The sequence below is a fragment of the Phocoena sinus genome, chromosome 5 (assembly GCF_008692025.1).
Source record: "Phocoena sinus isolate mPhoSin1 chromosome 5, mPhoSin1.pri, whole genome shotgun sequence".
In the NCBI taxonomy this organism is placed as follows: Eukaryota; Metazoa; Chordata; class Mammalia; order Artiodactyla; family Phocoenidae; genus Phocoena; species Phocoena sinus.
Genome location: NC_045767.1, coordinates 90,726,353 through 90,753,449, shown reverse-complemented (window position 1 = coordinate 90,753,449; position 27,097 = coordinate 90,726,353). Strand labels below are relative to the sequence as shown.

The 27,097-nt window shown below is 35.2% G+C and overlaps 1 protein-coding gene across 12 annotated transcripts in view; it reads left to right on the top strand.

Moving 5' to 3' along the window:
• The window catches only part of ANKRD17 (ankyrin repeat domain 17), a 161,837-nt gene that overhangs the window by 12,487 nt on the left and 122,253 nt on the right, over positions 1 to 27,097 (top strand). The window contains exon 1 of one of the 12 annotated variants that reach the window (XM_032632411.1): positions 19,602 to 19,725. The exons of 8 other annotated variants lie outside the window; for them this stretch is intronic. In XM_032632411.1, the coding sequence (XP_032488302.1) occupies positions 19,672 to 19,725 (54 nt within the window). In that variant the 5' untranslated portion in view covers positions 19,602 to 19,671. Of the gene's footprint in view, positions 1 to 19,601; positions 19,726 to 27,097 lie in introns of those variants that run through there. 3 more of the 12 variants (XM_032632416.1, XM_032632410.1, XM_032632417.1) reach the window with 3 other exon arrangements.

Genomic DNA, 27,097 nt, shown 5'->3' with positions numbered 1-27,097 from the left:
TGCAAACTAATACACAGCCCATGAGAAATAAGAAATAGAAAAGTGAGCACAGATAGCTTCCTTTTAAGGAGTTGACCAAGAAATTGCAAACATTACTTCCTGTTATATCCTGTTGGCCAGAACTTAGTTATATGTCCATACCTAGGACCTAGCTCTTGCTCTATGGCCATTATACCCAGATACAACTTGTGGGAGAAGTGTTTTACTAAAAGAAAAAGGGGAGTGTGGATATTGGGGGATAATTAAAGACTTACACCAATATAATTCTAGGATTACATTGTCCTTATGGCTAGCAATATAAGAAAAAAAGTCACTTCTGGCTCCTGAAATATTCTTTTTGACCTAGTTTGGGTCATGTGTCCATTCCTGAACCAGCAACTTCTACTACGGAAGAAGATTTCTTTGTTCAGGCTTACATCATGTCTTTCCACTCCATCTTGGAGGTGGACTAGGAGAGGTCATTCCCACCTGAGCCATCTCTCTCCATCTTTGCTGCCATCACCCTAGTGCTGGCTATTATCTTACTTAGACTTTATAGCAGCCTCCTAATTTGATCTCCTAGCTTTCTCTTCTGGTCTCACCATACTCCATTTATTATTCATGCAACAACTAAGCTAATCTTTCTGAAATGTAAATCGTTATTTGACTTCTCATCTCTCTTAGAATAAAGCCCAAACTTCTAACTTGGCCTTAGGATGTTATATTGACTCCAATAAATGATTGTCTTTTGTCTCTTTTTCAGTATTTATATCTGTCGTTTGTTTTTCTTCTCTTATTGCATCAGATTTGAACAGGCCCAAAATGTTGAATAAAAGTGGTAATATAGGCTATCCTTGTCTTTCCCTTGTTTTAATGGGAGTGCTGTTGGGTCACTATTAAGTATAATCCTTTATCAATTTAGTATATCTCTTTCTTTTACCCTACTAAATATTAGCAGAAATGTATACTGAATTTTATCAAATGCTTTTTTGGCATCTATTGAAAAGATCATTTCTTCCTCTCCCTCCAATCTCTTCAAATAATGAATTGCGATAATAAATTTCCTAATTACCTGTGTTTGAGATACTTATTATGATGTAGTTTTCTTTTAACATACTGTTGGGTTTGATTTCATTAAGCTTTTGACTTATATTTTCTGTGGAGATTATTCATTTCATATTAGATTTTCAAATTTATTGGGAGAAACTATAGATAATTTCCTTCTTACATCAGTCTTATAAAATTTGTGCTTTATAGATTTAATTTATATGCATCCTTTTTCCTTTCAATCTTATATGTTGTATTTTTAACTGTTTTTGCCATTGAGCTGTTAGAAGTTCGATCAGGTGCTTTATTTGATCTCTTTATAGTCAAGTAATTTTTTAAGTGGCTTAAGTAATTTAGTGTGTACTTCTTAATTGTATATAATTTAAACAATTTAATAACAATACAACAAAAATTTTATTGTTTTAAGCACTTAAGTGTACAGTTCAGTAATGTTAAGTGTATTCACATTGTTGTGTAACCGATCTTCAGAACTTTTTCATCTGGTAAAACTGAAATTCTCTACTCCTTAGACAGCAACTTTCCATTCTCCTTTCCGCCAACTCCTGGCAGCCAACATTCTACTTTCTGTTTCTATGAATTTGACTACTTTAGATACTTCATATAAGTAGAATCATATAGTACTTGTCTTTTTGTGACTGGCTTATTTCACTTAACATGACGTCCTGAGATTCATACTTGTTGTATCATGTAACAGGATTTCCTTCCCTTCTAAGACTGAATATCCCATTGTACGTATATATACCACATTTTGTTTTATCCATATATCCATCGACGGACATTTGGGTTGCTTCCACCTCTTGGCTTATTGTGCCTGTTAATTTTTACACTCAATTCTTGTAATTCGAATTTATACTGGCTTTGGAGGAAGACATGAACTTAGTCTTATGTTTCCAAATAGTTAATCCGTTGATTTAGCTATTTCATCATCTATCCTTTCCCACTATTTGAAGTACTACCTTTATTTCATATATTTAGACAATAGAACAATAGACTGGGTTATATCTGCTCAGTATGTATATCTTTATATGTATTGTATTTGTATAACCTTAAGGCCCACGTACTAAAATTAGTTGTTTGTACTAAGCAATTTCCTGTGCTTTTTGATAAGTAGCTAACATATGTAGGGTTTTATGGTTAACAAAGTAATGTAATTTTTCATCTTACTTAGTGGTCTTTTGAAAAAATATATATATATATATATTTTTTTTTACTGCCTGTTAAGCCTGTAAGCAGGGTTGGCTTCTTTCTTTCCTTTCTTCCCTCCCTCTCTTCCAGATTTCTACTAAAGAAGTAAAGGTGCCTTCAGCACCAGCATCTGTACCACGTTCTTATTGATTTGTGATGTCATTAGCCTTAACTAGGCTGCCTTTGGACTTGAACACCTCCATAACACTATTAGGGCAGGATCTACAAACTATGAATGTGTTTTAGTTCTCTTGCATTATCATTCCAGTGTTCTTTAGTTTTGTTTCAATATTTTAAAAATATATTTCAAATAAACCAGGAATAATTTAATACTTATGCAGTTGCTATTCAGGAAATGCCAAAATAGCAGAGCTGCTATATGACCTGAGATAGATGTTTTAATTCTATTGAAGAGATGATACATCTTTTAAACTGAACCTATGCTAAAGTATGTAGCAAAGTTACTAAACTATGACTGATGTTTATTTAATGTTGGTGGAGTCTTAAAGGGAGATTGCATTATCTTTTTTTTGTTATTAAATCATGTAGTAAATGTAAATTGTGTACTTGTGTAAACAAATTTTTGTTTTGCATAAATGGGGTCATTATAAAAATATTATGAAAATTTCTTTTTAAAATTAATGGTCTTATCATAGACTCTTCCCATATAAATACACTTATCGTTTATCTTATTCTTCTTAATGGCTGTGGAATGTTCCCTTGTCAGGTATCATGACTTCCCTGGTTTTATTGAGTGTTTTGGCTGTGTCCAGTGTTCTACTACAAACAATACTGCAGTGGACTCTTTGATATGTATCTCTGTGTATGTGTGTCTGTATTTTGGTAGGATGTATTCCAATGGTGAAAGTGCTAGACCAAGGGTACATGGGTCTCTTCCTGTAACTCCCATTTCGTTATGTGTATGAGCACTGTACTTTTAAAACTACAGTGGTTTTGTAGTGGTTTAGTATGTTTTAGGATGTGCTATGTCAGATGTCAGCTTTCAAGCCCCATTAATATCTATTCTCTGTGGATGTCACTCTGTTAGCTGCCTTACCCATTAAGAGCCAGATAAAATATCACCTCTTCCCTGAAAGTATTCATAACACTTAGAACATTGGGTAATTATCACCTCAATAACTAATATTTTAATAACTAGTATTTTAATGAGTGCTTACTATATACCAGGCACAGTTCTAATTGCTTTATGTATAGTATCTCATTTAACCCTCACAACTCTAAGAGGTAGATAATAATATTATCCACAGTTTGTAGTTGAAAAAAAATCAGGGAAAAGAATAACTTGCTCAAGGTCACAGTAAATGATGGAAATAAGATACAAACATGGGCAGTCTCACATCAAAGTCTGCTTTTTTTAACTTCTATAGTTCACTGCCTCCCTACTACTCTTTCATGGTCTCCTTAGTAATTGATCAAGAGATGTTTTGTATAAATTGTAGAACTCATTAGCTTATTTCATGTTGCATTTTGGTCATCTTTACAGATCTGTGTGAATGACATCTTTTTCTAGTTTATGACTTACCCCTGGGTCATTATACGTAAGCAGTAATAGTCCTGGTACGTTTAAGAGTCGGTTAGAACACCAGATTATAAAACTGCACCCCACACCCTTCAAAAAAAAGACTTTATAGGAGTGTAGTTAATGTTGCTCTGTTCTGTTACATCTTGTTGTTTCCCTAACTCCGTCTTGGGAAAAATTCATGTGATTGATCTTGAGATGGATTTCATAGATTGTGAGTGAATCGTATACTATTCTTCCCCTTTTCTGGGACATCAAGTGAAAATAGATACCTTGTAGGTGACCTCTTTTATAGTAAGTTCTTAAAATGTGAAGTGAGAAGAATGCTTAGACCCTACTACATCTCTCAATTCATGCTGTCAAGTAAGTGTGATGTGCAAGCTAAATCTCTCAGAGCCTCACCTAAGAGGGACATCATAATACCTTCTTTTGCTGGGGGTCAGATGAGCTAAGTGTGTGAAAACATTTGTGAACTATAACAGTCTCCGTAAATATTAGTTTTTAAAACTGAAGTTTGAGGAAGAATGGAGAGTGTTGTAAAAATGGGGTTACTGACTAGTAATATGTTTGGTTGTTTTTAAAAAATACAATTTAAAATCTGTAAGTTAGAAAAATCTGACTCTTTTATTTTCTTTCCTGACTCCATTTAATTTGATTATTTTATTGAATTCATAGACTGCCAATAAAACTCTTCAGCTGTAATTGTGCATGTGGGTTAATTTAGGTGAAGCCAGTGTTAGCATAGGAAGTGGGATTCTGTAATGAAGCTTCCACAAATAATAGTTGTGTGGGTTAAATGATGTTTTAGGATTATATCCTGGATTCATTAGATCTTTAGTATTTAAATAGAATATATTCTTAAATTCCCCCAGAATTTAAAGTTTTTTACTACTTAATCATACTGTTAATAAAGAGGGACAGATAAGAGTAATGGGAAGGTCAACATCCTTTTCTTACTCTTTTATCTCCTTTTCTGGGAATGATGAGGCAAGCCGTATTCGGTGACTTCTCTGCTGTAGGCTTAGCAGGTGATTCAGTGGTTCTAGATAAAATGGCCAGGTATCAAAGCAAAGATCTGACCATGCTGTTTTCTTAAGTCTCAGAACTTTTTTGTTTTTAAATAAATTTATTTATTTTTGGCTGCATTGGGTCTTCGTTGCTGCGCATGGGTTTTCTCTAGTTGTGGCGAGTGGGGGCTACTCTTCGTTGTGGTGCGCGGGCTTCTCATTGTGGTGGCTTCTCGTTGTGGAGCATGGGCTCTAGGCACATGGGCTTCAGTATTTGTGGCATGTGGGCTCAGTAGTTGTGGTTTGCGGGCCCTAGAGCACAGGCTCAGTAATTGTGGCGCGCTGGCTTAGTTGCTCCATGACATGTGGGATCTTCCCGGACCAGGGCTTGAACCCGTGTCCCCTGCATTGGCAGGCGGATTCTTAATCACTGCGCCACCAGGGAAGCCCCTTAAGTCTCAGAACTTTGATAACATATCCCTAACTTACTTTGTGGATTGTTCTTTCATTTGTACCTTTCCTTCCTTTTTTTTTCTTACTCTACCCAGTATTACCACCTCTCAGTCCAAGATCCACTCCACTATTCGACCCAGTTTGCTGGCTCCAACCCAAACTCTGGTACTGAGTTATCTTAGCCAGAGCCGTGTTCTGGAATATATTTTAAGTTGTTAATGTGTTTTAGGTATGTGGGAGGTGTTTTGATATGTAGAAGTTCTTGCCTACTTTAGCCTTATCACCAGATCCTCTTATCTTGTATGCCAAGACATAAAAAACATGGGCTTGGTATTGCAGCTTTTTGTCTCCATGTATGAGCAACTTCGTTTTGTTTCCCATGGAGCCCAGAAGAATAGCAAGGGGAGCCATTCATTGGCTTAGACAACCTTGAATGTTAAGATTCATAAATCTTAATCAAATACTAAGGGCTTCTCACCTTACTACTAGAAGCAGAAGTTTCCCTGAAAATCTTAATTGAAGGGTCAGATTTCAGTTTCATTAAACCCCAGGCATGTGAATACTTGGCAATTTCTGTGCCTGACATAAAATTACATTCCATTATGAAATAACCCATTGCCTTTGTATTTGTTTTCCAATATTTCTCCTGGAAAAAAAACATTATATGGAAAAAGTTTAAAATCAAGTTGGGAAACTTTTGCATCCTGCTTTAATACTTTGTGACTTTGGGAAAATTACTGTTTAACCTCATTTTCTTCATCCATGTTGGGACTAATAATTTTTTCTAACAGAGTTTTTCTAAAGAATGGAGATAATCTCTATATCTAGTACACTGTCTTATATGTTGGAGGTATTCATTACTTAGTTTTTTTGTATTTAATTGTTAAATGTAATTCTTGAATGAAGTTGTCATTGTTCTTTTCCAGTCAGGAGCAGTTTTCTTTACCTTTTTTAGGTCATGGATTTTAGTTAGATTCTGATGAAAACTGTGGACCCCTTCTCCCTCATATGTACTTAAATATATACATACAGCATTTTGCAAATTTCAGGAGGCTAGAACTTTTGAGGCATAGGTCTATGAACCGTGAATTATTTACCTTAGGTGATGAGTACTGGATTTCATCTTTCATCCACTGAGGAGTTCAATGACCTTCTGTGCTTTTTATCACCTCTAAAATTAAAAAGTAAACAACCCCTTCCATACCTCTCCTCAAATAATCATATCAAAACTAAAGAATTTTTCTTCCAGAAGTTGACACTATATAACCTTTCAGAGAGTTTTCTTTGGATATATAATAGATTAGAACATTTTAAATCACTACCAGTCTTTCCTCCTTTGTTCTTTTTGAAACCATTGGAATCTTGACTCAGAAAAGACTAGTTAAGAGATAATTGGTTTCTATATATGCTTTTCTTTCCCTAGAGGTATGAAGGATGTCTTAGGAAATGATAGGATGCACTTAATAAAGTTTATAGCTATTTCCTCATTCTGTGATTAACACCAAACTATAAAGCTTTAATTTTATTTCTTCTGGCTTATTTTACAATTTTTGTCTTAACTTTTCTTTTAAATATGGTGCATTGAGTACATTCCTTTAACTTTCTTTCTTCCCAACATCCCACTTATATGGTTTAAAGATTGAACTAAACCGCAGTTTTGAAAAGCAAGGGACAGATGTTATTACACTGGTCAAACTACCTTAAAGAGGAGTAAAAGGACTTCATTAGCTCTGTAGCTTTATATGTGCTCAGATGTGTGTGGGGAAGGAGGGAAGATCCATCTTTAGGCATGGATAAGTCCATATTTGAATAATATCATCAGTACTGGTTTTCTTTCAACATTTTAGTCTCTCCTTTCTTCTATATTAGTTTTATTTTCAGCCAGGCAAAGATGGCTGCTAGAGGAGAGGGGGGATGGGATATTATTCTAGCCAGACCTGGGTCATGTGGCCACCCCAGTGGTAGCTGGGAAGACTCACTTCCACCCAAATCACATGTAATATTTCCCCACGGACAAGAGGGATTATATTACTAGAAAAAGGGACCGGGGAGAGTGTGTGTTGAACAGTAAAATTACAGTTGACAGTCCACTACAGGTACCATCAGAGGACAAGAAATTATGAAGAAGATAGGAAGTTCATGGGATTGGATTGACAGCAAAATCTCAAAGGAAACTGGAACTCAAGATACCAGAGGTAAGCTCAGGATTTCCTAGGGGAACCTCAGAAAGACTCCAAGCTTGGAGTCAACAAGTACAGAGAACAGTAGTGGGCAATTGCGTAATAATCAGGAATCTTTTAAAGAATTATTTTCCAAAGTGCTGCATTAGTTGGACCTCCTTCCTGCCCTTTCTCCAGTCTTAACAGCCCTGGTGGCAGTCATGCCTGCCCTCAGGCCAGAAGTCTAAGAACTGTTCTCTTTTAAGAAAGTAGATTAGCAATTCAGTAGGACATCTGAGGTGTTGGAACCTGAGAGAGAAGCAGAGGCACTGAAGCATGCCTCTTCAGAGAACAGCAGTTTTGGCGGATCCCAGCAAGTTTAACTTCCTGTCTAGGTACCTTTCTGGGATACCTGCTTAAATAGTACTACCCTCCCATTTAAGGGAGACACCATTTGGGAAAACAAATTCGAACAACCTCAGAGAGAGCCAAAAATAATCTTTTTTATGCCAATATAAACAGACAGACAGTTGAGGAGAATAAAGATGGAAGAGGATTAAGATGAAAGAAAGAACAGCTGACCTCAGATAAAATTCAGAAGAAAACTTCAAAGAAAAAAAAGCGTAATATGTATTTTACTAAGATTCAAGAACATGTTGCAATAATTAATCATAATTTCATTGAAAAAGTGGTAGAGAACCAGGACAGATTTTGAAAATTATGAAGATAAATTTTAATGGATGGGTTAAATAACAATTTAGCATGAATCAAGACTGAGTTGTTGATTTGGAGCCAAAGAGGAGGAACTCTGTGTATGTGAAGCCAAAAAAAAAAAAAAACAAAGAAAAAAAGTCTGGAAAAATTGAGAGAAAAAGAGTACGGAAAATACATCACAAAGTTTTCATATCTGTAAATATGAGTTCTAGAAGTAAAGAACAGGAAGGTGGAAAGGAGAAAAATATTGAAAGAAATAATTGAAGAAATATCATGAGCCAGAGAAAGATAATGAATTTCAGATTAAAGGAACCCATCTAGTACCACACAGGATGAATGGAAAAAGACCTATATCTAGACACATCTGGCAAAATTTCAGAACTCTAAGGATAAAAAGAAAATCCTCAGTTACTGCCAGAGACAGGGAATAAAAAATGGAAAATCAGGGCTTCCCTGGTGGCGCAGTGGTTGAGAGTCCACCTGCCAGTGCAGGGGACACGGGTTCGTGCCCCGGTCCGGGAGGATCCCACATGCCGCGGAGTAGCTGGGCCTGTGAGCCATGGCCGCTGAGCCTGCGCGTCCGGAGCCTGTGCTCTGCAACGGGAGAAGCCACAGCGGTGAGAGGCCCGCGTACCGCAAAAAAAAAAAAAAAAGGAAAATCAAGTAACTGAGTTCTTAGCAGCCGTGCTGAATGCTTGAAGATAGTGAAGCAGTATTTTCATCATTTGGGGGAAAATATTGAACTTAAATTTTTTATAGTTAACCACATTATTTATCATATGAGGACAAGTATATTTTTATATTTAGAAAAACTATGTACTTTATATGAAAATATTTGAGACACTATAATACAGTGGAAAATATAATCCAAGATAGAGGATATGGTGGTAGGGCAGTGTCGGGGGGAGGAAACTGGTAGCTACAGTGGCAGTCTTGGGCCTTCAAAAAGAGCCAAAGAGAGGGCTTCCCTGGTGGCGCAGTGGTTGAGAGTCCACCTGCCGATGCAGTGGACATGGGTTCGTGCCCCGGTCCGGGAAGATCCCACATGCCATGGAGCGGCTGGGCCCGTGAGTCATGGCCGCTGAGCCTGCACGTCCGGAGCCTGTGCTCCGCAACGGGAGAGGCCACAACAGTGAGAGGCTCACATACCGCAAAAAAAAAAAAAAAAAAAAAAAAAAAATGAACCAAAGAGAGCTAGAAGAAAATTCAAGTGCTGCCACTCTTAGAAAACATGGACAATTCTATTTCAACCAGTAATGTCTAAATGATATAAAATTACATTCTCTTCAGTGATTAGTATTTACTTAGTCACATTATAAATGCAGTTAATTAATTTTTAGTTTTTAGAATCAACCTAGAAAATATATAAGATAGACTTGATTATAGTTATGGAATAGTTAAGGAGTATAGTTATAAACCTTTATAATATAAAAATAATATAACCTATAAAATTGCAAGATAGAGGGCAACAAAGGAAGGGTTAGTGCTCATTTCTTCAATGGACAGTCAATACATAGCACATAAAAATTGGTGAATCAAGAAACAGAAGTAAAATGGTGTTAAAGTTAAGCTTGTAACCGCACTAGAAGTCAGTTAACAGCGTTAACAGTGTATTGCCATTTTGTTTCAGGCCAGTAACAAAAAGACTTACTGTTCATCTTGTGCTTTTGTGGCCTTTGAATTTTTTAAAAATCACACTTTCATGCATCATATTTATAATATTAAAAAGATTGCAGATGTGTTTCATTTATCTACTTAAATAATAATACTTTTATTTATAAAGTGCCATTCCAGGACCACATGGTTTTTAGAAATTCTGTGAGGTAGGTAGAAATGGAGGACATACGGAAATTAATTCCAGGAAATTGGAAAGTTGCATAGAATACAAATATGAATACTCTTATGTAAGATGCATAATTATTTCTTGACTGGCTTACACTCTTTATTTTGTATGTCAATTCCGGAGTCCCTTCCATGATTCTTTTTTTTTTTTTTTTTTAATTTTATTTATTTATGGCTGTGTTGGGTCTTCGTTTCTGTGCGAGGGCTTTCTCTAGCTGCGGCAAGTGGGGGCCACTCTTCATCACGGTGCGCAGGCCTCTCACTATCGCGGTCTCTCTTGTTGCGGAGCACAGGCTCCAGACGCGCAGGCTCAGTAATTGTGGCTCACGGGCCCAGTTGCTCCGTGGCATGTGGGATCTTCCCAGATCAGGGCTCGAACCCGTGTCCCCTGCGTTGGCAGGCAGATTCTCAACCACTGCGTCACCAGGGAAGCCCTTCCATGATTCTTTTAAAAAAAAAAGTTTGTTAAAAATTTGGATGTATGGGAAAATTCTGAGTCCTTCTTCCCACCAGTGCCTTTAAATAAGATGACATTTTCTCTGACATACTGAAGACTGGGATTAGAAGCCTGGTTTTTCCATAAGAAGAAAGTCATGTGATCAAGGAGAGCTACAGCTACTGGCGGCAGGGTATATCTTCTGGAAAAACTGGAAGAAAAGATGGGAATAGAGATGGCCTTTTTTATCTTTCTAAAGATAGAGCTTATCTTATGTCCCTAGCTGGACAATATTTGTTGAATGAAAGAATTTATTTTGATGCTACTTCAACTTAAAGATAGGTTGGCATCCTGTTTCTACTGTACATAGGTAAAATGTTTTTTGAAAGCCTAATTTTAGGAGTGTTGCATCAGAAACATCTTTTGGGAAGCACATTTCTAATTGTATGTTTTTCATATTTGATTTTAAAAATCATGAAATATTATGATGTTATATACATTTAAGTACTGAAAGTGTAAACTGCCAAGACCCTAAGACCTAAGTACACTATCTATAATGATTCTACTTAAATTATACAGTTTTCTAGGCAAGCTGGAGTGCTTAAAAAGAAATCAAATTATGCAAATATATACCCTTAAAATAACTTATGAGAAATACTTTAAAAACTAAGCATTTTACTGGAAATTGTGGAATTTGTGTTAGAGAGAGATGGTTTACCTGAGCGTACAAAAATGAATATTAAAGTATAAAATTATATTTGGCAATTCAGTTATGCTTTTAAACATTTTGTAAGCTATTGGTTTTTCAGTGGCTACCCTTTAAAGAATATTAACTGCCTTCACTGAGAGACCTTGGCATATGTGTTCTTGAAGAGGATGGGAATTGTCAAGTAATTGTAAATATAGTTGATTTTGTTAAGAAATTGATGAAAGAGCTATTGAAAGATATGAATGTGGGTTAAATTGGTTTCATAAAACAATAGTAGTGATTTCATAAAACATGCTAGTGTTTATCTGTTACATAAAAGTTGTTATACATTAACTTCTGTTTTCTTAGCTGGTGTTAGTTTTTATTAGATTTGGTAGTAAAACTGAATATCTGAAATTTGTGGGGGAAGTTGAAAGTAATGGTAGTAACATTGCTTCTAACATAGCTGTGTTGTGAGATATCTTCATGATGACCAAAGAGTCACAGTTACATTGACTGAAATCAGTATTTCTTTATATATATATATATATATATATATATATATATGTAATATATGGGGTTTGTGTTGGGCTCTCTGGTCAGGATCAGATTAGTGGAAAAGGGACCCCATTTTGCAATTTTTGGCCTAGTTTTTTGAGGATATAGACAATTTAATGTAATACATTTCCTAGGAGATGGAATTATGAGTCTGAAAGAGTACTTGCAATAATTGCTTGCAGGCAAACCATTCCAGATTTGTTATGAATAGACTAGGCTAGAAACAGCAGAGTGGTAATTGGCATCATGAGAAACCAGACTGATTGGAGCTTGCTGCCAGCAACTCTAGGCCATCAAGCAACCAGAGAAGGAGTTGAGATTGCAAGGTTCCTTGGGTAGTTTTTGCATCCTGATTATTTTCCATGCCTTTGATACTGTCTTAAGTGACCTGGAGCTGTTTCTTGTGTCCCCTAGAGCAGGAGTCCCCAATTCCCGGGCTGTTAAGAACGCAGGCCGCACAGCAGGAGGTCAGTGGCGATGAAGCAGAGCTTCATCTGCCACTTCCCTTCACTCCCCATGGCTGGCATTACTGCATGAACTATCCCCCCGCTCACCGCCAGGTCCTCGGAAAAATAGTCTTCCACGTAACCGGTCCCTGGTTCCAAAAATATTGGGGACCGCTGCCCTAGAGTAGGACAGTCGTCCTTCCAGAAGGGTGGTAGAAATTGGTTAACTCAAAAAAATGAGCTTTGGACTTGTCTCTTGTTGTAATTCGCATTTTTATCCCCAGGCTCTCTACTCTCCCCACCACTGTGCTTGTGGGGTTGGGGTAGGGTGGTAGGCTGTGTGTGTGTGTGTGTGTGTGGTATATTTATTTTTGTTGGTAGATACTTGTTGCTTTGGAACAGAAGAAATTGAGAGCACTGTACTATCACTAGATTTAGCCTATTTGAAACAAAACCAAAAAATGTTGAAGTAAGTTATTCCTATTATATATGTACTTGTTTATTTTTATTTGAAATGTTGTACAGACAAATTTGGGAGGTGAATGTTCTCCAAAAACAATAAAAATCTTGTCAATTTTGTATACGTAGAACCTATTGTGAAATACTAGGAAAAGAATGAATTCATGGTGTGACCTAGCATCGGTAGAGACAACAAGTGCAAGTGTCCAGCAGACACAACTGTAATTGCAGATGTGAAAGGAGGGAAAGCTGTTTTGTTTCTTACTTTGCTTAGTCTGTTACTTATATTTGGACAAGACTGTGGTTGTATTTAATTCTATACATGGGACACATCTGGATGAAATATTTGTTTAAATATAATACTTTCTGTACTGTTCTGAATGGAGTTTTGAGTTTTATTTATTAGTTAGATTAAAGAAAAATGGAAAGGGACTATATATCAGGGAAGATGAAAAAATCATTGAAGATTTTGATTTTAGACTGTTGAAAATCAGGATCAAGTTTTTCTAGATTATAGACTCTTGAAGGTGCAGTAACTATTTGTCATTCTATATCCATTGTGTAGTATAAAGCCTGTCACCTAGTAAGCACTCAGTAAATATTTGTATAAATGAATGATCAAAATAGTAATGATCTTTCAAAAGAAAGTTTACTAGGGCCTTTTTATAGCATTAGCCTTGAGAAAAATTTTATTTAAGCAATAAATATCCTTCCTCACATTTAGAATATACTAATGGATGGCCTTTTCATGATTTATATATTAGGTTATAATTTTATATATCCTTACTTAATCCTTTGTTACCTAAGCCTTTTAGGTGTTCCTCACACATCTAGAAGCCTGTCCAACTATTAACATTTATTTTGGAGGTTCTGGTGAAGTTTTAATTATTCTTATTTTTAAACATTATCATCAAAGTTTGACCTGGGGGCTTCCCTGGTGGCGCAGTGGTTGAGAGTCCGCCTGCCAATGCAGGGGACGCAGGTTCATGCCCCGTTCCGGGAAGATCCCACATGCCGCGGAGCGGCTGTGCCCGTGAGCCATGGCCGCTGGGCCTGCGCGTCCAGAGCCTGTGCTCCGCGATGGGAGAGGCCACAACAGTGAGAGGCCTGCGTACCGCAAAAAGAAAAAAAAAAAATTTGACCTGGGATACATGTCAAGAAACTGTGATAGAAGCTGTTTAGTGCTCTTTGTGTTAATAAAAACCTATCTTCTTCATCTTAGTTTGCGTTCGATTTTTTTTCCAAGAATGATGGAAGGATTACTTTAGAAATTTATGCTTTAGAAATGAATAGTTTGGGCTTCCCTGGTGGCGCAGTGGTTGAGAGTCCGCCTGCCGATGCAGGGGACGCGGGTTCGTGCCCCGGTCCGGGAGGATCCACATGCCGCGGAGCGGCTGGGCCCGTGACGCATGGCCGCTGGGCCTGCGCGTCCGGAGCCTGTGCTCCGCAACGGGAGAGGCCGCAACAGTGAGAGGCCCGCGTACCACAAAAAAAAAAAAAAAAAAAAAAAAAAAGAAATGAATAGTTTGAAATAAATGTGGAAGGCAAACAAATGAGTACCCAACAGTATTTTATTAATTTAGTTTAGTAAGAACATACCCAAAGAATTCTGGATCTTCATGATACTGAATTCTGGCAGAAACTTCACAACTTAGTTAAAGAGTCCATTAAACCTGGGTGGAATTTGTATTTAACCAAAGTAGATTTTTTAAAAGTGTCATTTGATTCACCATTCTTCTCTGTTCTCCAAGTACGTACATATAGACAGAATCTGCATTGTGGCTCCTTATTTTGTTTTTTGGGTTTTTTTTGTGGTAAATAAATTCTTATTCTGTCAGGGAATTAATGTATTTTTTTTGTTAAGGGAACAGAAGTTAGATGAGAGGAGATGTAATTTTCATTTGCATTTCCTTGAAAAGTGGAAATGATGAGGGAGTAAAGATAAATCTAGAATCATGTTTTAAAACATGCTTATTTCTGATCTGGGTTTCTCTTAATAGACTTTGTATCATTAATACTTACTATTTGTAGGGAAGCAGGCAGTCTCATTCACTGTAAATTCAACCTTAGAGGGCAATTTGGTAACATAAAGTTTTAAATACATGTACCCATCAAGGAATTTACAGTACAGTTATATTCAGGTATGTGCAGAGTATGTGTGCCCCTTTTTTGGGCATGTTCATTGCAGTATTGTGAAATGTTGAAGAAACACAAATGCCCATCAAAAGGGAACTGATTAAATAAATTATAGTACAGTTTTTTAGTGAAAATTTGAGCAACTATCACAATCAAAGAGAGAGATACATATACTAATCTGAAACAGTTATGGAGTATTACATTTTTAAAATGGAGATGAAGAAAAGTATGTACAATATGCTTCCATTTGTATAAAAAATAATCTACACTAAGATAAGCTTTATATATGTAGGTTATTTCTGGAAGAATACACTAGTTGTGCTTTTAGGAGTTGGTGAGAGATAGGTTTACTTTTCCCTATGTTCTCTTTTATATAGCAATGTTTTCCATGTACATGTATTACTTTGCAGATAAAAACCATAGTTTTTTTTAAAAAAGAAAGTAATCTGTGGTGGTAATGAAAAGAATATTACTGTGCTACATCAGACATATATTGAGGGCTTCCCTAGTGGCGCAGTGGTTAAGAATCTGCCTGCCAATGCAGGGGACACGGGTTCGAGCCCTGGTCCGGGAAGATCCCACATGCCACGGAGCAACTAAGCCCGTGCACCGCATCTACTGAGTCTACTGAGTTGTGAGCATCTACTGAGTCTACTGAGTTGTGAGCCACAACTACTGAAGCCCACGTGCCTAGAGCCCGTGCCCATGCACCTCAACGAAGACCCAACGCAGCCAAAACTAAAAAAAATAAGTTAAAAAAAAAAAGACATATATTGAGAACCCCCAGTCATATTGTGGCATGATTTGGTTTAGGAGAAATATAAGGTAAATTTATGGTGATAGAGTTATTTTAATAATGTATATAGGGTATCAGAAATTTGACCATATTTTGTTATCCTTTTAATTTAAATTCTGTTTAACTCTTTAATGTATGTATGTCACTTATGCTTGGTCCAGGCTATTTTACACTTCTGCTGAAATATAACTTACGGAGTAGAAAAGAGAAAAATAGAGATGTTATAAAGTAATGACTACATTTCACACATTTTGAGAGGTGAAGTTGGTTTAGATTTTGTTTTTCTAGTAGTTTGTTTTTATGTAGGTGGGTGAAATAATTATATTTATGCTGCAACCAATTATTTGTCCTTGTTTTGTTTGAAAATGTGGATTTTGATAAGTCTCGCCCTTCCCTAAATAGAAAAAAATATTTGATGGGAGCAGAACTTCTTTACAAGGAATATTTGATTGAAAAATAAATGTTTTATGTGGAGGAACAGACATCAACAAAATGTTAAACCATACAAAATAGGGTTGCTTGCTTGTCAACATATTTCTCTGTGTGTGTGTGTGTGTGTGTTTGGTTTCTTTGCTCCTCGTTCAAAGAAATCAGTGTTGGTCATAAATAAAATTGTAACTTTCAGAAGATTCCTTTATGCAGTCTTGGTATTTATTAAGCTTCTTCTGTCCTTTTCCCCCACTTTTTATGGGAGACTTTTCTCTTCACTTTGGACGTTTGAATCTTCTTATTGTAGTAAGTATTTTCCTTTATGATTTAAGTCACTTACATCTGTTAGTTTGTATTTGTTTGCATAACTGTAAGTAGGTTAACAATCATTTATGCTTTAATGCTTTTGCCATAGGTGAAAATTAAAGATTTTGAAATCCATTTTAGGCAAATGGGAAAACAGGTTTTTTTGCCTACAAATTGAGGTTGAACTAGAAGGAAAGTGGCTTACTATTAGGATGTAGGGTCTTATAGCAGATGTATATGAATCTCCTTTCACACACCCTTTTGCCCGAAGTATCCTATGCTGTGGCATAGGTCCTCATATTAACAAAAGAACCAGAAAATAAAATTAAGAATAAATAATTACTTTGCTGTATAACAAAGAATTACAGGGACTTCCCTAGTGGCACAGTGGTTAAGAATCCGCCTGCCAGTGCAGGGGATACGGGTTCAATCCCTGGTCTGTGAAGATCCCACATGCTGTGGAGCAGCGAAGCCCATGCGCCACAACTACTGAGCCTGTGCTCTAGAGCCCGCGAGCCACAACTACTGAGTCTGCGTGCCACAACTACTGAAGCCCGTGCGCCTAGAGCCCGTGCTCCTCCACAAGAGAAGCCACGGCAATGAGAAGCCCACCCACCACAATGAAGAGTAGCCCCCATCACTGCAACTAGAGAAAGCCCGCGCTCAACAACGAAAACCCAACGCAGCCAAAAATAAATAAATAAATTTATTTAAAAAAAAAGAATTACAGAAATTCTCAAATATAGATTCTGTTTATATTTAACATTTCTAATATCTTACTTCAGTGACCTAAAGATAATAGTCACAGAACACATGTTCTTGTCATCAGAAATAATTCCTAGTGGTAGCAATAATTTAAAAGGGATTAGGATACAAATCTGGATATCAGATGATTCCTTTATTCATGCATTTGTTATTTAATCAACAAATACTTAAGTCCTTGCTCTATGCCAGAGACTGTGCTGGCCCTGGGTATACCTTGGCAAACAGAGCATTGCCTGCTTTCATCAAGCTTGTGACCCGTAAGGGAGAGACATGATAAATGATATATAAATATCTGTAATTCTGTAAGAAAGCCATAATCACATCTTTATTACTAAAAACTTAACAGTATATGTCAGAAAACATAAGGGAAGCACCGTATAATCCTAGAACAGGAGGGAAGGAGACAGTGAATGGTTTGATTGACTTGAATCTTAGGGGGCCCGATTTCTTGTCAAAGTTGGAAAGCCTGTTCTTGGCTTATGGGAAATAAGAATGTATGAACATATGAGTTCCTTGAATTCAAATCTACCATTACTTGCTTCTGTTGGAAGAAGGTTTGAGAAACAGAAACTTCGTTGATGACTTCTCCTAATCTAAGGATGAAGCAGTTTATTTGAAGTATGGAACGGATTGAGCTGGAAAGAGGAAAATAGTAAGATCAGTTTTCTGGTTCTTCATGAGCTGTGTCTTAACAATGGACATTATTTTGTTTGAGAACCTCCAAATACCAGACACACTTATACATAAGTGAAAGCGCTGTATATGGTCTGAGGGAAAACATTTTTAATATCATTTGTTTTCCATTAATTTCACACATCCTTTGAAGTCAGACCCTTCTGGGTTTGAATCTCAACTCTGCTATATAACTATGTACTGTCTGCGACTTGATTTTCTCATCCGTAAAATGAGGGTCATATCATCTGGAGGAAGTATAGTAGATGGTTCAGAGGACAGACTCTGGAGTCAAGTACCTGGGTCCATATCTTAGCTTCTTAACTTAATTAGCTTAGTTGCGAGTAAGTTGGAGAAGTTGCTTAACTTCTGTGTACCTCAGTTTCCAGAATGGAGATAATAGTAGCTACCTTTCTTTTAGGATTATTGTGAGATTTAATGAGTTAATATATACAAGGCACTTAAAGTGGTGTATCACATACAGTAAGCACAAGGTAATTATTAATGTTATTATTTTGAATTATTATCATCTAGGGTATTGTGAAGGTTAAATAACATGTTTATTTGAAAAACAATGACTTGTATATTGCCTGACACAGTGAGGATGTCTCCTAAATATCAGAAACTGAGTAGTAGATACTTTATCTCATTTAATCTTCTTATAAACCTGTTTAGAAGAAATTTTATCTGTTTTGTTGACTGTACCCAGGACAGTTTGATATACAATAGAAAATCCATTGTTGAGTGAATGTTATCCCTTTTTTCAGATAAATAAACTAAGGCCCAAGAGAATTACAAAATCTTTCTACTAAAACATGGCATCACTTTGAGGAGACATTACTGGAAAGGCCATTCATATCATCATTGAGATTTGACCATATGGTGAATGGTCTTTCCTGTCGTTTTCCTTTCCTTTAAAAAATTCACTTTCTCTAGTTAGGTTAGGAAAATTTAGACTAGAAGAACTGTTCACCTTAGAGTTATAATTAGATTGGTTAACCTAATTGAGGGATCACTTCAAGTTCAGTTTGTATGGCACTCTCACAAGTACAGGGTTATTTTGTTAATACTGCAGAGCACAAAACATTGTTCCTCTCCCATTGCATTTTGTATATTATATATTATATAAGGAAGAAATCTGACAAAGTAAAAAATTTTACTAAAGTGAGGGTCAATTACAGTGATAAATATAAAATTAGCTCTACTGTTACTTACCCGCTTTATTTGCTATTAAATGATCCAGAAACAGTGTTTCTGAATTTCATTCATCTGAAATATTTTAGTCTCTTGTAGTATTTATGATAAGGTGGGGGGGAGGCCATTTCTTTGGTTAGTAAATGAGGTTAAAGACATTCCTAGAAAATGCATATAACTGTGATGTGTTATGGCTTGCTTCAGTGATTATAAATCTGTTGAATGTTAATCTCATTTCTCTTAGATATTTCCAAACAGATTAGTTCATAGAAAACCAGTTTACCATTAAAAAACTACATTAAATTATTACTTTTGGCACCCTCAAGTCAGCACCTGTAATATATGTGTTACATAATACATATGGCTGATGTAACAAATTCCTGATTTGGTATTACCTTGCCTCGTTCTTTGCGTATTTAATACAGCCATTAATCTTACTACAAGGCTTTACTAAGGATAAATTGCTACGTAACCCACTTCAACCTCTTTTGTTCAACCAGGAAGCCAGACGTGTTTAAATAGGTTTTAAAAAAATGTTATTATTTCTTTTTTGAAATTTTAGAGTTTTAAAATTTGAAATGGTAAAATAAGAGACTTTATTTTGCCTGTTGAAATTACTTGACAGAAGTTTGCTTTGGAATAGAGCTTCTGTATCTTTAAAAAATACACAGTGAGTCACCCCCTGCTCTTTTGGTAGATGCCTGGCTAGTGAACAGCTAAGCTGCTTTAGGCATGTAATAGAACATTCCATTTCCTGTTCCCTTGCTGACACAGAGGAGTGTTCCTGCTGGCAATGATCTAATCATAGTGCAGTAAGAAACATGGCAGTTTGATAAAATATGGTGGAGACAGCGGCTGAAATGGAAGCATATGTTCTAGAAGACATTCTTGAGGTAGGGCTAGGTTTGTAAATGAAATGAAAGTTGAAATCTGAACAAAGAAATCTTATCTGCCGGAATTATTTTACAGATGAATAGATTAGAGGAGAGAGCAAAGAGAGGCAGAGCATAAAAGCAAGATACGGTCAGACCTTATTCTGTGAGAATGTGCCAATCTAGTTCACATGATTACTAAAACCTTATTTTGTTTAAACCTAATGTTTTGTAAATTGTAGATATAAGTTTGATAGGGGAAAAAAGAAAAAGAAAGGAAGGGCCTCGGACTTAATAAAAAGCCTTGTGCTGGTGGTGACCTTTAGATTAACTCATTAGAAGGTGGGGTCTGCAAAGCAGCTTTGAGTAGGTTTAGTATCATATGTCTTAGAATTCATTTACATATCTAAGCCCAAAACTCTGCTTGCAGTTAACTATTAAAAACAGCTGGTTATTTTAGTTTCTAGGGTAAAATTAAGCATATATATTAATCTAATTGCTTAATTTAGCTGGTACATTCTGCTTCTAGGTTTTTCATGTGACTTTATTATAAAATAAATTATTAAATTAAAAATTAAAAGACTGTAAAATTTAACTAATGCTTGAGAGCTCACAAAAATCTACATTTTGAGTCATGAGAATTTTAAATTATATTTTCTTTTTTTTCCTGTTTGTGTCAGTGTTATAGAACCTATTTGCATATAAATCAGTTCAAGAAAATACATGTCAAAGTGAAACTATAATTGGTTTTGGCCTTGGATGTAATATACCATCAAATATTTGTATTTATAGATATATAGATATTTAAATCCCATTCTCTTATTTGGGGGTTGTAGGGTTCCCCCTCATTTAAAAAAAACTGGCTAATTTTCATGATGGTGAGTGGTATTCCTAATACTTAGACTGTTAAGATAATTCGTTAAATATCTTACTATCTTCAGGAAGAGAATTTGTTAGGGGGAGAGGGCTTGGGAGAATAAGCTGCAAAGGGAAGCTAGGCGGGGTTAACAAGAGAAAAAAGCCTATGCGCATTATAAAGTGCTGCATGATCAATGAACATTTTCTGGAGTCCCTCAGTGTATGCTTGGAGCTGACATTGCAGCAAGTCTCATGGTTGTTCTGCAGAATGAAAACTGATTCCATTGTATTATCTAGCTCCTTGCAGACACCTGCCAACATGCTCTTTACCCCTCTCCTAAGAGCTATTGTCTGAGTTGAATTCTCTGGTTAATTTCCATTCTTTTCATTTCTTTTTCTTTTTTATATTTTGATAGAATTAGTGAGTCTCCTTAGAAGTGGTATGGTGTATCTTATAAATAGTGATATATACTTTCATCAAGGCACTTCAATAATTAGCAGTGGTCACATGACTATTAGTGGTTCAGATTAAACAAGTCTAATTATAAAGTTCTAGTGGGACATATTTATTTGCTTTTTAAAAATTTTGCTTTGGATTTTAAAAGAAGCGTACCGTATAGATTTCAGTAAATTTATATGACATTTTCTTTGGTCATTTAAAATTTCAGCATATGACAGATTTTAGAAGTCTTATTTATTTTCTGGGGAAAACCCACTTGGGCATAGTTTTATGCCTTAAGTATAGGTTTTTTCTAATACTATCTTAAAAATTGGCTTTTCATTATTCCCACTAAACACTGAAGTGTTTAATGTCATGTTAAGATTTTATGTTGCCTAATTTGTTCATAGTCACTTGTTAGTTACAGAGGTTATTTTACCTCTGTAATTTTTATTGTTTGCCCTAGTTTTCAGTTTCTCTTAATTTGGTTCCTATACACCTGTCGCATTAAACCATACTAAGTGAATTTTCTCTTTATTTAATATTATTTTATTTAACTATTTGTCAGTTACTGGCAGACTAGAAGTGAAAATTTTCCAACTAGTAATAAAATATTCTTTTCCAAAATTAAAAGTGCTCATAATGACCTAATGCTAAAAATAAAAGTTTAAAAAGAATAGACTTGCTAACTCTGAAGCTAAATATACCATATTCTAAAGTACCTCATATTGCAAGTGGATAGATATATTTTATACAGTGAACTTTCTAGAAAAAATTTTTTAATGGGTTAGCTCCTTGTGTAAATATCTAATAATGACGTTCATCTATATGTCACATTGACAGTTTTATTATTGTATCTAATATTGAGCCAAACAAACTTCTAATATGTGAAGTTTGTCACCATAATTTTCATCTTTATGACTGTTTATTGAGCATCTGGAATTTTATATAGATTTTTGATTATTTACATTAAACATTGAATTCCTGCTATTTTTTTTCTTCTTTGAATGTAACTTGGTCTTTTGAATGATGCATTTTTAAAAGGTGCTTTTATTTAAGTCTTAATAAAAGGAAAACAAAATCAATATCAGTGAATTAGTGCAGATTAATTCTCATAATGCTATTGTTTACCTTTTAAGTTGTGATTGTTTATTATATATACCCCTGTGTATTTAACCTCAATTTTTAGATGATCATCAATATCTTGAGTAAAATACTGTAAGTTTCTAAAACTTATAGTAAAACTGGAAAAGCTTGATTTCAATTTATATCATTGCTTCTCAGCTCTCCAAGGTAATGGATTTAATAGAATAACTTGGTTGTTTTAATTATGCAAATAATCCAGTCAGTAATTTTCTTCTCCAAACCAAAGTAGTCAAAGTGTTTCTGTTCCTTTTGCCCACCTTAACTAATACTCAGGAAAATAGCCAAATACAGATGATGGAAGAGGGCTGGGAGCCTACGTAAATATCTCTTTTTTTTGTATTGCTTATGTTATTTTTGCTGATTATAATTTTAGAATTTTGATGTTCTTCCTCTAAGTCATATATAATAATGAATCTTAATACTCAGAAAGATCAGTAAGAAGAAAAAGTCCTCCAAACTTTTTTTGGAAGGGTATATTCCAAATTTGTGTGACCAAGTGCTGTGTATATAAACCTTAAGTTTATACATAAGCTTTTTAAATATGAAAACATAAAACATATGAAAGTTCATTTCAGAAACTTGATTACTATATATTCTGGTTTCATTGTTTCTATTTGAACCATGTTTAGTAGTTTTTCTATAAGAATTGCTTTAGAAATGAGAAATTTTCACAAATCTTTTAATTTTAATCAAATTCAAAATACTTTCTTCAGGTTATAGCATTTGATGTATTTTTCCTTTAAAAAAGTAGCAAGTTTTTGAAAATAAAAATATTTACAGGGCTTCCCTGGTGGCGCAGTGGTTGAGAGTCCGCCTGCCTATGCAGGGGATATGGGTTCGTGCCCCGGTCCGGGAGGATCCCACATGCCGAGGAGCAGCTGGGCCCATGAGCCATGGCCGCTGAGCCTGCGCGTCCGGAGCACAGCACAGGCTCTGCAACGGGAGAGGCCACAGCAGTGAGAGGCCCGTGTACCGCAAAAAAAAAAAAAATATTTACAGTGTTAAGTATAATAACTCTCATGCCCAATCTTGTTCCTTTGTCAGCTAGAGCCAGTTTCTGGCTTCATCTGTACTTGATTTGACAGGTTGTAATGCATAATCTAAAAGCCTTAAATCTCTGTGTTTGTTCCTTAGAGATTCAGTGGTTGAGGATTTGGCTGAACTGTTTAGGGTGTAACTAAATTAAGGGGCAGATTTAAACATATTAAGTAGGTTTATTATGGAACCATTTCTTTCTCTGTATTTATCTTGACATCAGAGGGTTTTTAATAAAATAAGCTTGAAAGAGTCACAGGGACACTATTGTTTCCTTTTGATTTGTCACCATTATGGACTAGAGGTAAATAGGGTATTTTCGTCTAAACAGGGGAAGTCCATTTGCTATTTATCATAAAAATTATTTTTAGTAATGATATAAAATCTCTGTGAAGTAGACTCTTTTGACAGTTACTTCCTATATTTCTTTTTAGTCTATAAAATAGATTGACTTATGTAATGCACATTATATATTTTATCAGTAAGTCTTCCATGGATTTCTAAAGTTCTGTATCTATATAGTTAGTATAATACTGGCGACATTTTTCACTAGGAATAGTTGGAGTTACTCTTAGGACATAAATATAATTTGATCTGGAGACAGAAAAGTTTAGCTAAATATGTAAATTATTTGAATTAATGTAAGTAACATTTTCCATTCATTAAGAGGCTTTGGAAAGATTAGACATTTGGGGCAGATTGAATCTTATAATTTCGCTCCAGTATTGAGCATCTTTAACATGCTAGGCACTTGAAATGCAATGAGCTTATTAGTCCAGCTAACTTTGCTTCATAAAAGTAAAAATTCGGAAGATAGAATGTCTGTCATTGGTATTTAAACATTCTTGGATTCAGGATGTGTATAGATTTGTATTCGAATACTAGTATTTTATTTCATTTGTTCATCTGAATAGTTTGAAACCCATGTTTTTAGCATTCTGAATTTTTTAGTATGCAAATATCTTTCTTTAAGCACCTTTACGTTATCTTTTTTGTGCTTATCTAATTGTTATGCATATTTATGAATGTCAGGCTGTCTAGAAAGTCCCCTAGATCCCATTTTCATCTTTTTATCTGTAAAGATTTTTCTATTACCAATTCAATCAGTATGTTGCTATACATAATGTGTATGTTATATGTGTATGTTCATGCAACACACTCACATATATGCTTACATATACTCTGTATACACACATCCATGTTCATGCTACATTATGCTTTATGAATACTCTTATGTATATATGTGTATTTTCATGCAACACACTCAGATACATGCTTACATATACTCTGCATACACACATTCATGTCCCTGCTATATTATGCTTTATGAATACTCTTATTTGAAAGTCGAGTCTATATTGAACAGAGAGGCAGAAGTTGCAACATTGCTTTCACACACCAACTTTGGGAGAATGCATATAGGAGTAGTAGAAGATGACTAAGAGATACACTTATGTTAGTTAATAATCCCTCTAAAGAAGACTGATATTTTAGTGGAGTATAAAGGCTTCAAACAGCTTGCAAAAAGATAGTATAACTAGAGGTATGTGAATTAATCTGTTATTACTCTCACATGAGAGTAAAGGCAGGGTCATCCAAATGCCACTGGTCCCACATTAATCCAACATAGTCCAGTGGTTAATGTGGAGGATGCTGTGCAGCATGCATTAGGAAAAGTCTACATCATGTATTACCTGCATATACATGTAGCAACATTGGCACTTTTCCTGGTTCTGAATTGTTAGGGGCCCTGTTCTGACCCTTGACTGAGGAACTCAGTCTGATGTGAAATGACTTGATCACTACAAACTTGCTGAGTATCAAAGTCCTGCTTAATCATTGGTTCGGTTTTAATATATAGCTTCCAGATTTGCCAAGATAAACGTCTTTCAGGAGGTGTTTGTAAATGTATGTGAGATAACTTTTGGTTTAATGAGTGGTTAGATTAATATTGGCCATTAATATTGGTCTTGGATGGAATCACGCTTTTAACTAACTGGCTATATGTCAATAGATAGGTATATGTTGTACATAGGATGCCCACATAATTTTATGGTGGCAATAGAAATTGACCACATTAGTTACAATTTGTTGAAAATTTAAGTTATTATACAGAGGGATTGTGTCATTACATGTTAACATAATTTTATATTAAAAAAACTGTTATCCAAAAGAAAAACAACTGAGAAGAATGGCCTTATTTTACATTTTTACAAATATCTTTTAAGTCTGGCTTAATAGAAGATAACTGGACTCATATATCTGCTTTTATATTCAGTCTGTTGCAATACATTATTTTGGAGGAAGTCTAAGAAGAAAATGTCACGTTTATATGAGGGTTAAAAAAGGGGAAGAATATTTTAATAACCCTTTTGATAATTGTGGATATTCTTCTTTGATACCACTCCTAAAACTACTCAAATGGGGGTTTCCTGGAGGTCAGTTGCAGTGTGTAATCTGAAACATTATCAATGAATTTTCTGAACTCTGTTCAATTAAAACCCACTGTTTTTTTGTGTGTTTTGAATAGATCTCTTGGTGCATGATTTTGTAGCACCATACATTGGCAATTGGAAAATACTGATTTACTGACTTCCAAATATTGCTGCATTTTATTCTGCAGTAATAACATTTGCTAATATCACCACTGTTGTCCTTAGAAAAGTAAAAAAGTGGGAAGCTGTCACATTCGATGACAGATATGTTTTCCAAAATTGTAATGTATACTTGAAAGCTTGATTTTATCACTGATGACAAAGAAAGTGAGTTGTTTTCCTTGAAATGATATTGGTGTTCGTGAAAAAAACTATTGGTTTAGCTCACATTTATATGTGTTTTCTTGAGACAACTACAGTACCTTGGTATGCAGCAGAAATGTTTCCCATTTTGTTACACAGAATATTAAAAAGTAATATACTCAAGGTTGAAAATTTAAAAATTAGTACTTTTTACTGCTTCATAATGGAAACTCACCTTTTTTTTTCCTTTCATTTAATTATTGACAGAAGAATATGATGATTCATGATATGGCCATGATTTGTGTAAAGGAAACAGCAGTTTTACCCACCATTACTTTTGTATCATCAGTACAAGTGTCAACACAGTGAAACAGGCAAATAACATTTTAGTACTGTATTATAAAAATAGTTTTAACTTCAGAGACCCTCTGAAAGAGTCTTGAGGATCCCCATGGATCCTGTGGACCATACCTGAATAACCGCTGGTTTAGAATATTGCCCAACTTTACAGTCAGTAATGGCATAAAACTAAGATTTAGATTTAAGTCTATTTGATTAAAATGTTTTCTTTTACCATTTTATCAAATTTCTTAATTTATCACATAGTCCCAACTTCTCTAATCACTTTGTCACTCTTTCTAGGTTTCTTTTTCCTTCAACTACAATGTAGCAGATTTAAGACATGGGAAACATTTTGTGGAAAAAAATTTAAATACTGCTTTACAATTACAAGCCCTAGATTAGTCATTCAGAATTTATGAAAAAGGATTTTGAGGATTCCCAAGTGAAATAGTGAGTGAAAGAAGCTAGACATAAGTAGAAAGTGGTTTTGCTTGAGGAATAACATTCTGTAAGTAACACTTTTGATTTTGGTAAGGATAATTAAAAACTTGAATGGGTTATAAATTTCATCAAATGTCGTATGTTACAGTTCTAAATGATTAGGAAAGGACTTTATAAATTATAACTATTTGAATATTCCTATCTTAGCTAGTAGAAAAAGTATATGAAGTATTTGTCAAATTTGAATATTTTTCTTTTTGAAAGTTTTAGGCTTCTTTCTATATTCTGTCACAGGGGCCAGCTGGTTTTCATGCAGTCACAGAAGTTCTTTCTTTGAGACTAGTTCTATTTTATATTGTCTATGAAAATGAAAAATGAGATTAAGATAATATAT